The sequence below is a fragment of the Lepisma saccharinum genome, chromosome 30, assembly GCF_977018435.1.
Source record: "Lepisma saccharinum chromosome 30, izLepSacc3.1, whole genome shotgun sequence".
Lineage (NCBI taxonomy): Eukaryota > Metazoa > Arthropoda > Insecta > Zygentoma > Lepismatidae > Lepisma > Lepisma saccharinum.
Genome location: NC_139258.1, coordinates 15,573,235 through 15,586,908, shown reverse-complemented (window position 1 = coordinate 15,586,908; position 13,674 = coordinate 15,573,235). Strand labels below are relative to the sequence as shown.

The 13,674-nt window shown below is 38.9% G+C and overlaps 1 protein-coding gene across 1 annotated transcript in view; it reads left to right on the top strand.

Moving 5' to 3' along the window:
- Positions 1–7,469, top strand: part of LOC145981739 (androgen-induced gene 1 protein-like) — a 36,478-nt gene extending 29,009 nt beyond the window's left edge. Inside the window, exon 3 of the mRNA XM_083115146.1 lies at positions 7,248–7,469. Within this exon, the coding sequence (XP_082971272.1) occupies positions 7,248–7,469 (222 nt within the window). The remainder of the gene's footprint in view (positions 1–7,247) is intronic.
- The last annotated feature ends 6,205 nt before the right edge of the window (positions 7,470–13,674 follow it).

Here is a 13,674-nt window from a genome sequence, read left to right as displayed (position 1 = left end):
ATATATCAGGAGCGTATATTCCAGGCTAGCTAGGCTATCTGCAAAGCCTGAAGCCTAGATAGTAAAATACTGAAGAAAAATCGATTAGAAACTGTGAATTTCAAAAAGCAGATAATGGCGATTCTGAAGTTGGCAACCTGAATTCTTAAGAGTTGGCAACCTGAATTCTTAGGAGTGGGCAACCTGAATTTTTTAGAAGTTGACAACCTGAATTTTTTAGAAGTTGGCAACGTGGCTTTCTTGAAGACGTCAAGAATGAGCCTAGTCTTCTCCCTTGCTCCATAGCCTAGGACCAGGTGTCAAAGTGAGTAATCCAGGCCTTAGACTCAACATGCGCCACTGATATACTGGGTGGTCCAAAAGTCCCGGAACGGTCACATATCGTGAGAAATACACATCGAATCGGAAAACGAAAAATTATCGAAACAGCCATGTCAGGGCAGACGAAAACCCTCATGCAACGCATGTCCGGGGATTCGAGCAGAGATTTGCTATCAATGTGTGGGCAGGTATTCTGGACGGTCATGTGATCGGTCCGTACCTTCTTCCAGCCAGGCTAACGGGTGCCGCGTACTTGATCTTTCTACAGGAAGTATTGACCCTGTTCTTGGATGCTGTGCCATTGAACGTCCGTTAGGAACTGTGGTTTCAGCACGATGGCGCGTGACGTTCGGAGACATCTTAACCGAAGATTCGGGCAAAGATGGATAGGCCGAGATGGTCCAACCGCGTGGCCCCCACGATCGCCGGATTTAAGGACAATTTCTTGTGGAGTCGTATGAAGAGTATGGTGTACGAGACTCCTGTAGAGACAGAGGAAGAACTGCTGGCATGAGTTATGGTCGCTGCACAAGAGATTGACGGGACACCAGGTGTGATGGAGCGAGTTTACCGGAACATGATTCGTCGATACAATGTGTGCAACGACGTTGGTGGTCGTCACATCGAGCCACTGTTGTAGTTGAGCAGTGCCGTATGCGACACATCCAGTGCAGAAGACAGAAACAAATTGTTGCGTTCCACTGTCGACACAAGTGTTATTGTGATCAATGAATAGTACGTTTCTTTTTAGTTTCCTTGGTATTGTTACCAAATAAATTTGTTTGTATTGTGTACTGAGTCACACGTCATTCATTTCTGTACCTTACGAAACACCTCATTTGACATAGTAGTAATAAATGATTACACATTAGGTCATCAGGTGATCTTCTGACGTCATGTACTGCCTACCCGGTTGCATACCAACACAGGCACATCCGACACATTGTCATGGTTGTAGCACGGAAACAGTACGTTTCCGGACATGGGTTCCTATTCCAAATATTGTCTACTCAGTCCCCTCTACTAGCCCTAGGAGTTTGTAAGGGGAATTTCCGAGCACCCTGCATCCATATAGCTATATATATATATATATATATATATATATATATATATATATATATATATATATATATATATATATGTATATATCTATCTATCTATCTATCTATCTATCTATATATATAAATCAAAGAAGGTAGAAGGTAAAAGGAAACACTCACCGGACAGCAGAAAGATTCAAAATTTTCGCTAGCTTCGTAGCATCATCGGTGTGAGGAGAAAGAGACGGAACCGGAACCGTCTATTTCTCCTCACACCGATGATGCTACGAAGCTAGCGAAAATTTTGAATTTTTCTACTGTCCGGTGAGTGTTTCCTTTTACCTTCTTTGATTTTTACTTAGCCCTTTTGGCCCTCCTTGCTTTTATCCATTATATATATATATATATTTATAATTCTCTCTTCCTATCATATTCTCTCTCTCATTCTCTCGCTCGCTCGCTCTCACCTCGTTTTCCCCCCTCAAGTTCTCTCTCTCTACCTACTTTTCTTTCTCTCGCTTTCTCACCCCTCTCTCTCACACTCAAATGGTTTCAATTGATAAGCAAACCGGATCACCAACATCCTTATTAGCTAGCCCAAGCAATATCGCGATAAGAAATCATTTACACTCTGCTAGGAACTCATACATTCTTATCATCTTGTTTATGGGACATACTCGCATCATTATAGGTCAATGAGATCGTTGAGTTTCGAAATGAATTCAATGTTTGTACACAAACAACTCATCGGACTTTGTTTCGCGGACATTTGAGGTCGTGAACTTCAACGAGTTAAGAAGTAGCAAGCAGTGGTCTGCTTAGAACGCCGATATCTTCAGTGTGACAAATTCCCCGTTCACTTTCATTGTACTGGGTGTCCCAGTTATAAGTAGCCCGGTTCAAAGACATTTATTTGCCTATGAGGCAAATGGCGGCTATATTGCACCAGTAAAATGGAATAGTCCATTGTAACGTGAACCGTGGTAGGTACTCAAGGACATCAGTACACACACTTCATTTCTTTTCATGATCCTTGTTATGTAACTGTTGGAATCGGGGCGGGAATTTTGGTGTTTTACATAGCTTTCTCCGATGTTTCAAATGAAATATACGTACTCGAGACTTCAATGGGTAAGTTACCTTGAGTTTAATACAGGGTGTCCAAGAATGAATGGTGAGGTTTCGTGAGGTTTCTGTGAAGTATGTATTATGTGTAATGGATTGAGAGTGCAATTATTTTATTCAGTCACTCAAAAATATTACGAACAACAATAGTAAGTTTCAATATGTGCACCATTAACAGCACGACACACGTCATAGCGATATTCAATTTCTGACTACACTCTGAGATGAACGTCTGGAGTAACGTCTGATTCATTCCTTGAGATTGTCAACATTATCAATTCCTTCACTGTAAACCTCATTCTTGACATAGCCCCAGAGGAAGAAGTCTAATGGAGTAAGATCAGGACTTCTTGCGGGCCATAGGATGGGTCCACTGCTGTCAATCCACCGTTCTGGAAATCGACGATTCAACTCTTCTCGAACATGATTAGTAAAGTGGGGCGGTGCTCCAAGTGCGTGTCAAAAATCAATCAGGAGGGAATTAGTTTGTTTTTTCATGATAGAAATATCCCCCGTTAATATCTTTCAAATTTTAGTTGGTTCTGCTTCAATTGATCTACAATTGTTTCAAAGCTTAAACATCTGAATCAAAAATAATAAATTTAACAACAACGACTTTATTATTACGACAGCAGTGACAGAAAATAAAAAAATAAAAACACATGAAACGCAATCTTTCTGAGTGACTGAATGAAATAAAAGCACTTTCAATCCATTACACCAGAGGCGTCTTCTGAACGCATGCGGTGCATACTGCGCATGTGTCAATTGTGGGGAAAAGGACAGCTTGCTCTGCGACGACATTAATGAGCATTTACATGCGTCAATTGTGGGAAAATAATTATTACTTTCTTTCACTTCAGATCCAAGAAATGTAATATATGCTTAGTTGAGCGCTCTCGTGTAAAATAAATACTTCACCTATATGAAGAAATTAGAATGTAGAAATGCTCATTAATGTCGTCCCAGAGCAAGTTGTCCTTTTTCCCACAATTGACGCATGCGCAACATGCACCGCATGCGTTCAGGAGACGCCTCTGCATTACACATACCACATACTTTACAGAGACCTCATGAAACCCCACCGTTCATTCTCGGACACCCTGTACATAACTATGTTACTTTTAAAGTTACTTTGTTCTAGATAAGATATAACTCGTAGAACGCGCCGCATGCAAGAACTGTCAACAATTGATGACCATTTAAAATTAGCATTGTAAACCTCAAACGCTTAACTAACAAAGTTGTTTTCTTTCAAGGTAATTAATAGTCTTCCAATCAGCTCCTACAAACTCCAAGAGCGCCAAATGAGTCGCTAAATATCAGTACACGACACTAAACGAGAGAAAACAAGATAACTGGGTTGTTAAAGCGGGTCTGAAATTGCACTTTATGCCTCAGTTGATAATACTTATCGGTGACGTAACTACTGTACAAACAGGACTTGGAGGAGGATTATTGCATGCCCGATAACCTCTTTAATATAGGGGTAGGGTAATACATAATGCCTTTTAATTATCTTCTAATCAGGTTAGCACGTATAGCCGTTACAAGATCACAGTTCGTAGGTTGACGTTCAGCGTCAGCCAAGGGAGCTAAGGTGATGGTCTTTCGAGGATGGAAATTATCTGCTTCTTCTTGCTTTTTTATTTTCCTCTTTCTGCTTTTCTATCTTTAGAATTTCGTCTTTCTGTGCATTTATTCCTCTCATTCTCTATTTATATCTTGTTGATTATTTATTTTGCTGCATTTCCTCTTCTGCTTCCTCTCATTTCTCTGCTATGTTATCTTCTCTTCTCTCTCGAGATTCGTTTATTTCTCTCTCCCTCGCTCTCGTTTCTTTTATTTCTCTTTTCATCTCTTTCTATTTTTCTATACTTTATCCTCTATCTTTTTATCCGTGTTTGTTTTATTTCCTTTCCTCTCTTGAAAGTTTCTTTTTTACTTGCTATACAGTAAAACTTCTCAATAACGGACAGGCCTGGGGAGAAATAAATATCCGTTATTAAGAGGTGTCCGCTGTTCAGAAAAAAGTGTAGAATGTTACATAATAGGATAAGCATATTACAGTACGTACTTTACGAATATATTGTTTTATTTCCTACATACGGTGAATTTAAGTTTACTAAAGTATCCCTACATACATTACAAATTTCAAAAAAGAAAATACAGTAGAGTGAGATTATATCCGTAACAGCTCTGGCCGTTCTGCGCTTGCATCTTGGGAGCGAGTCCTAACTCCCGACGTCTCCAATCCAGAAGTGAACCGCTGACGTCATCTCTACTCTGCGCCTATAGCTAACTCTAATGCTCACGCTGTACACTGCTCGTAGGCTCGCTGGCTAGACTCGCGCAGTCAGCTGGAGATGTTCCGAATGCACGCGGACTCTACACGTAGTGTAACACTCACAGGCATGTTGTTGCTGCGAGCACGACAAAACCATTCAAATGTTAAGTTGCCAACTTTCAAGCCCGGTGTATTGAGAAATGAGCGTTTACCAGAAAGATTTTCATTTCCAGTCCACAATTTAAGGATGTCAATTTCTTTTCTTAAAATGTCACTGATCTGTGTTTTTCCAACAGCAATCCGTACGGCCATGTCTCAAACACTAAGTCTATCTCGTAGACGTTGATGACTTCAACTTTTTCCTTTACAGTCAGTCGTTTGAGTTTCTGTGATATCGTAGCAGAAGTGACACACACTTCTCAAGATAACCACAAAGTATACTGTCTGCACTTTTAAAAAGGATTACATTCGATGTAACATGAAACAATGCGCGCTAGTTCGAAATACTGGCCATTGTTGTGTCGAATTCTAGGAATTGCGACAGTTTTCTTTCAGGCTGTCCGTTATTAAGACGTTTTATTTGCGTTGGGGAGGTAGTTTTCAGTGTCCGCGTCCGTTATTAAGAATGCCCATTATTGAGAAGTAATATTGCCATTAAACCCCATGGATTTCTGCCCGGGAATTTAAAAATGTCCGCTATTCAGAGGTGTCCGTTAGGAGAAGTGTTGCTGTATATGTCTTTTCTTATTTCTTTCCCGTCTCTGTATAGTTTCTGTTCGCTCTCTTTTATGTATCTGGGCCTCCCCGATGGCGCAGTGGTAGCGTCGTCGCCTTGTAATCAAGGGGTCCCGGGTTCGATACCCGGTGGAGGCACAAGAAAAAAAGGGCCTCACAGATGGCGCAGTGGTAGTGTCGTCGCCTTGTAATCAAGGGGTCCCGGGTTCGATACCCGGTGGAGGCACATAGTGGTTCGGATCCCACTTTAAACTGTAGGTCCAGTCCCGATTAGCCTTTCTGTGCATAAAGTGGACTTAAAACACCAATTCAATAAACAATTCAATTTTATGTATCTCTTTTCTATCTTACCATCTCTCTCTCTCTCTCTAGCGAGTTTCTTTTCTTTTTCTATATCTCCATCGTTCTTTATTTATCTCCCTCTCTCCTTAACGTATTTCTATTTTACAATGACCCGTAAGCATGACGTCACAATTCTAGCATACAAACACAGACAGACACACACACACACACAAAACACTTCACAACTTTCTTCTTTGATTTTGATCACGTTTAGAAAAAGATAAATGGATTGTTTATTGAGTTCCAAATCGGTTATTATGTCCAGCTGATGAGAAGTAAATTCATAGGCGGAGTTCTGGAGGGGCTAGGGGGGCCTGGCCCCCAACTTAAAAAATACTAAGAAAATAACACATTATTAAGTTCAGTTACTACATTTTTGTTGTGAAGCCATACCGCAAATCTTGAAGTTTTAAGGATGATTGTTGAAGAAATAAACAATGTAGGATTTTATTCACTTTTATTTGATGAAGCTAAGTCCCATGGGGTACAACAGCTTTGCATTTGTGTACGTTACCTAGTTGGACAAGAGATGAAGGAAGATATACTAGCAATGGAAGATGTGTCCCTTTCAAGGTCTGCACATTCTTTAGCCGGTGTTATTAGGCAACATTTAGAGGAACTTTATATATATATATATATATATATATATATATATATATATATATATATATGTGTGTGTGTGTGTGTGTGTGTGTGTGTGTGTGTGTGTGTGTGTGTGTGTGTGTGTGTGTGTGTGAAAGTCTGCCCCCCCCAAAGCAAAAACTCAAACTCCGCCCATGAGTAAATTCCATGATTATTATGTTATACGTATTATTAGTTGTAATGGTACGCATAAATTTTCGGAGGCATTGTCAACGCAAAGCTGTTTAATCACAGTATAATCCGTACGTTTATGTAATTTCTGTGGGAATAAATAACCTTCACATTATACGACAGCATACAAGTATTTTATATATATTTAATTTTGGACTTGGTATTCTTGGGGTCCCGACCCCCTAGATCCCCCCAAATACCCTGGTTTAGTGTAATTTCTGCATCCGCCATCATCAAGAATATATGTACACTCACCGGCAATATAAACTGGACACCTCGAACCTGAAATACTGGCTTATCTGCAAGGTGTTTTGTGTGTTGCATAACCCTACGGTAAGTGGATTTTAATAGCAAATTTTCAATGGCAATTTCTACCAACGCCCTGGAGTTAGACAACACATATGACGCTTTGCAGGGAAGCGGATTTCAGGATCTAGATGTCCCATTTCTATTGCCGGTGAGTGTACATGTATTTGTATTGTGAATAACTTAAATAAACTTTGGTTGGACGCAAAAAAATACCGTTTCTTCACGATAGACAATATATTCTGCCCCTTTATAATTTAAACTGTGATTTTTTACAGATCGTATCGACTTTGTTTTGGATCATATATGGCATCGACAGGGAATTAGTGTATCCGAAGGTGTTGGACAACTTCGTTCCAGTTTGGTATAATCACGTGATGCACACGTGCATAATAGGCTTCTCGATGACTGAGCAGTTATTCGTGTACCATTCTTATCCAAGGAGAAAACAAGGATTATTAGGAGTTCTGATATATTGTCATGCTTATATTGTGTGGTAAGTATACGAAAACAAAAGAAGAAGTCAGTGATATTCAAGGTAAAGAGAACGAACGGGGGGAAGGGGGTGTCACTGTCATGAATGCATTGTTCTGGGTTGTTAGAGAAGTTCAGAATGGATTCACTTTTATTGTTATTTTTCCTTCATCCTTTCATCACTATAGTGACTACTTTTATCATTGCGCAGTACATTTAGAGTGCTTACACAGAGAAAAAAAATTGGTTTAGAATAACAAAAAGAAAATAGGTTCTCGTAACCAAATATCTGTTTAAATATGCGACAAATAAGGTGAAAATGCTAATTCTTCAATTCCTTATTTTTCCTCCTTTCCTTCGTCTTTGTCTATTCCTCTCTCCCCTCTATATCTCCGATATTCTATCTTCTTCTTCATTTACTCTCTCTTTCATTCTAGTAGATTTCTCGAACATCTTTTTCTTCTTTGTTCCTTTATTTCTCGAGCAATTGGTTTCCTTTTTTATCTCTTTCTCCTCTCTCTCTCTCTCTTTCGCTTCTTTCGTTTCATTCTTTACTTCTCACTCCCTCTCTCTCTCACTTATTCGCTTTTATTTCTGTTCCTATCTATTCGTCTCTCTCCCTCTCTCACCTATTCACTTTTTTCTGTTCCTTTCTATTCGTCCCTCTCCCTATCTCACTTAGTCACTTTCATTTCTGTTCCTTTATTTTCGTCTCTCTCCCTCTCTATTTATTCACTTTTATTTTCCTTTATATTCGTCTCTCTCCCTCTCTATTTATTCACTTTTATTTATTTTCCTTTATATTCGTCTCTCGCCCTCTCTCTTGTTCCTTATCTCTCCTTTCTCGGTATCCGTAAACACGACGTGCCATGTTCAAAATTCATCCCATTTCACGAATGTTCCGTGGACACCCACACCTGCTCTTTATCACTCCATTGCAAATGATTAAATGCAAAAATAACGAGAATTAGTTCCATTTTGTGTATAGAATTTAATTTAGTTTCATGTGACTTGCATTTATTTCTGTTTTGTGTAATGCTGGTATGATATCGTGCAAGATTGGTATGGAAAATGCTCTTACTTAATTGAATAAAATAGTTGAAATTTAATTTGGGTTCTTAACTTCTTAAGTTGTTTTTTTCTCCAAGGCTTTCATGTGAATGAATAGAAAGGTAACAACTGTATTGTCTGATAAATTTGATTGGTGATAAAAGAAAATAAAGCATATTATATTGTTAGAATTAAATATCATATTGTATGTTATAATTCTGTAATTTATTTCACCTGCAGGATTCATATTGCATTTTTCTTCATCAATAAATGGCCATATCCACTGTTTCATCGTCTTTCATCTGTCGAGCGTTTGCTATTTATGGAATTTACTGTTGCTCTAGGCGTGATTGCCTATCTTGTCGGAGAGAGAATGAATATCAAAGTGTGGGGTGAGTTGCATTGTTGTCATTAAGTAGTGTCAGTGGCGGCGATTGGGTTCCAAAACTGGGGGGCAAGAACAGTTTAATTTCACTTGATATATAAGGTTTAGCATAGTGCAGGAGCAGAACTGTCGAAAATTTGGGGGGAGGGGCAACTGCCCCCCTCGCCCCCCCTAATCGCCGCCACAGAGTAGTGTTTTTATGCCACATCTTTCATATTGTGCACTGGTGTGATAGAATCCTTTGGTTTTTTATTGTATTTTTTGTTATTAGCGCCACTTTTTGGCTTATTGCGACGATGAGGGTAAGTGACGGTATAATGGAACTGATGAAGGGACACTCAAAATGGACACCCTTGCCCAGGCCATGGGCCCCTGGTGTCGTAGCAGGCTGTGCTAATCACTCTTTTTCTATTTTTCTTTTATATTTTTTTATAAAAGGGAACCCCCTAAGCTTTGGTTTTCCCTGTCAATATCTTTCTATTCTCTCATACGTCAGTTTTACACAATTCTCTGACAAATACAAGCATCCATGTCTTAACCAGGATTCGAACCTGCGGCCCCTGGTTTCGTAGCGTGCTGTAAGAACCACTCTGCCGCAGGGATCGGTACATCGTCCTTTGGAAAAGACATGTTTCATGAGTACGGGGTGAATTAGATACGTTAATTACAAAATAAGAGGAAAATGTGAAACATCTTTGATTTGTAATTTAACTGCCTTTGGAGGCACAGTATTTCATTAATTGACATTGCTATTTTACGGAATTATGTATTGTTTGTTAGATTTGAAATAGTTTTAATCTATAGACATATACGTAGGAACTCTCATAGGTGTCAATTTTGTAATCAAGCTACTTGTTGCCTTACATTTAATCGTGTCGATTATTCGATAAGCACACTCGATCGGTTAATCGAATCGATTAAACTGACAACCCTTCAATTTCATTTGATACGACTCTCAAATAGCAGATGTTTCTCCAGAAGCTATGAATCTCCCCTATATCATAATTAAACCTCTGACTTTAGGTTTTTAACCTATTTTTTTTCCTTTCAAGGTAAATAAGAAATAACAAGTTTTGTCAGCGTTTCATTAAAAAACGCGCCAACTGACGAAGTTTTATTGTGCCTAAAATAACCTATTTTCCATGTTAGAACCTATTTAAAGTTGACACGTTCTTTAGTCAAAAGAACATGATTTAACTAAAAGAACAAATAATAAGTTCACATGAAAGACTCGAAAGCATACACGTGATGCCTCTCAGGATATGGGGTAATATCTCTCTTCGTTCGTTGGTCAAAACAAATCAAAGTCAAGTTTTCGCTAAGAGAGAAGAATTATATTTTACGTCTTAGCAAAATAAATACTTATGTGCATAAAATCCACTTCAGTCAAAGAAATAACAGCTTCTTACAATTCAACTTAACCACTCTTTTTTTACTTGAAGCCCGAACCTGTGCCCGAACTCCTAAGTCAAGACAAAAGACACTCGTAATTTCCATGGCAACAGCTCTTAACAAGATAATTATATACAGGTTAGTCACTATCCTGACATTATCAGTGATAGGTAAATTACAGAAATTAATATTAAAGAACAATAAACATTTGCATAAGAAAAGATAATTAATAACAATAAATATTTGTGCAATGGGAAAGGACGTGTCAAAGTTTATGTGCCTAAATTAAACCTTTTTTTAAGGTTTTACAGGATTTTTATATCTCACAGAGTATCTCACGTATTTACTAGGTTTCAATGATTGGCGTGTTGAAACATGTTTTCTGTCGACTTCCCTCCCTCCAAGTAGAGCATTCCCTGACATTCGCTACGAAACTCGGCAGCGCTTGTCTTTCCCGGTGAAAGGGTCCGCGACAGTCGCTAGAGTGAGCTATTAAAATTACAGTTTTCATATTGTGTACTAACCTTGACTGCAGAAGGTGTTGAAAATGATGTCCCTCTGCTGCAACACATTCCTGGCATCTCCGAAGGAAATTGGCATTTACACGTGCAAGCTCGTCTACTGTAATTCTCGTACAATACTCACTTTTAACTCACGGATGGTGTGCGGATTGTCTTTGTATACTTTATTTTTTAGATTTCCCATTTTTCTTTCGAGGTTTAATATAGTGGTCCTATGTGGAACGGGAACACCAGGAAATTTCGTTGCAAAACGTCGTCGTACTTCTCCACAATTCCTCTTTCCGAGGGCTACAAATGGCTCTCACGTGATATTCGGAACGAGATTGTTGATATATTAGGGAGATCTGTTTTGCGCTCCGTGGTAGCATGTATTAAAAGTCGGGAATATTTTGCTATTATGGTTGACGAAACTTGTGACAAATCCATCCGTGAACAATTGACATTCTGCATTCGAACTGTAAATGAAAATTTTAATATTTTTGAGGAATTCATGGGCTTTTACGAGATTCCGAACGCTGAGACCAAAACTTAAAAAAGGGAGGGAGTGAGTCATTCATTAATTTGTTTCAGTGATCAGAGCCCCCAATAATTTTGACAAGTCGGCGCCCCTGCTCGTAGCTTCCCAATTTCCTCACGATGGTCGGTTGTCACCGGTCCTATACACAGGCCGAAAACCCAGAGACTGAACCCCGGCAGACTCGAAAACATGCCGTCCCGCAGTCGGAGTCCAAAGCACAGCGTCTTAGACCACACGGTCACGGAGAACATGCATGGGTGGATTTAATGTGGGAGGGGGGGGGGGGTGAACGCCCTCTGCGTAAAAAGTCACGAAAAAATCTTCATTCCAGAGGCGCCAACTTGATATAAATTTTTAGGGAGCAAGGTAAATTTGGGGGGGGGCAAAGTTGGCATAAACAGTATGTGTAAATATGTATAAAATCGGTCCCTCTACGTGAATTTGGGGGGGGGGCAGATAATGCTTTGTGCTTTGTCCCCACAAAATGCTTCATTCCCTGTACAGTGGGATCCACAAGTATTGCTCGGCCAATTGTCCATGACTACTTTAATTAATTTCTTCCTTGTATCATGTTAGTTTTTAAGGAATAAATTTTTACTTATGCTGATGAAGAGGTTGCCAGCAGCCTATTTGGCGTTTTGTTCGAATTCTTGAAGCTTTCGTTACGTAAAATAAAGAGAGTAAACTTTGTGATGGACAAGTTGCTTGGTAATACTCATGCATCCCACTGTACAGTAAAACTATTGGTTGTTCATAAATGCTAATAAAAAATTCCTATGAAATCATCTGACTTGTAGGTACAACCTGGATGATAGCTAGAAACGAATAATAACAACAACAGAAATAAACTGTATAGAAAAGCGACTCACCATACGAGCACGTGTGGTTTCCCTTGTCTTCGAATGGCAATATGTATTGATATATTTCTACTTTTCTAGTTACATGTAAGAAACATAGGTCCTACCTGTTTTCACGTGTCTTCCATGTCCTTCCAGGCAAACGAGAGACTACGGACAAGCGGCTCACTTCAAAGGCATCCTGATTCATGCATCTTGGATGAAGATCTTATCTGAAATCAAAATTCATGTTATGTGTATTATGTTTTTATAATATTATTTTTCGTTAATAAAATATTTATTACTGCCATGCCTGTTGTTAAGTTCTTCAACGAAAGAATGTGAAGTTGAATGGACATTCACAAACATCCATGCCCAACCTGGGATTCGAACCCGGGACCAACATTATTATTATTATCATTATATTATTATTATCATTATATTATTATTATCATTATATTATTATTAGTAGTAGTAGTAGGAGTAGCAGCGGTAGTAGTATCAAAGACGATATTACCTTCTAAATTATGCAAAAAGGGGGTAGAAGTTGGTGCTAAAGCATTTGAGTTCGAACAAACTATTTGAATTATTTTTTCAACACATTCAATTTCACATTAATAATGGAAAACAAAAAGACAAACTATTTTTGAAAGACAGAAAATGCTTGATAAATGCATTCCAGATATAATTCTTTTTTACATTAACATGTATAACTTTCATGCACGATATTTGTCTCCATGGGGCTTAGGGGGGCTCGAGCCCCCCAATGTTAATTATGTGGGGGCAGAGCCCCCCAATGTTAATGATGTGTGGGCAGAGCCCCCAAATAATTTTGCTTAAGAGGATCTAATGTATTATTTTTCTTATCTTGTAAAGTTTACTCCGAATTGTGCCACATGAACTTAACTTTAAATACACATTTGAAATGTTCTAGACCATCAACTTTGGGGGGGGCTGAGACCGATAAACCATCAACTTTGGGGGGCTATGACCGGAGACAGCAAAACACATGACTTATTACTATATACTAAGTATATAATTATTATTTACTATTTTACATATATTAATCAGAGACATAATGAATTTAGCCAACGACTTGTTAAAGACTGTTTGGGAATCCCCTAAAAGAATGCAAATATTTAGGAATATTATTGATGTGAATGAGAAGGCTGGCCATACTGGACTGCGTCCACTTTGCCCTCGTCGGTGGACGTTGAGAGCCTCCAGTATGCAACAGATCTTAAGGAACTATGAAAACCTTCTCAAATTTCTTGAGAAATTTTCTGAAGAAGATTCTACTGACGCAGCATTAAAATGTGCTGGATACCTGGAGACAATGCTTCACTTCAAGACGTTTCTTTCTCTCCCTCTACTGCCATGTGATGGGTCCAATAGAAGAGGTAAACTGTAAGATTCAGTCTCCACGCATTGGTTCTACAGAAGTGGAATCAAAACTAAAATACTTGACTGACATCTTTCAAGAAAAGCGAATGAGTTTTGAGCAGTTCTGGCTGAAATGCACAGAGGGCA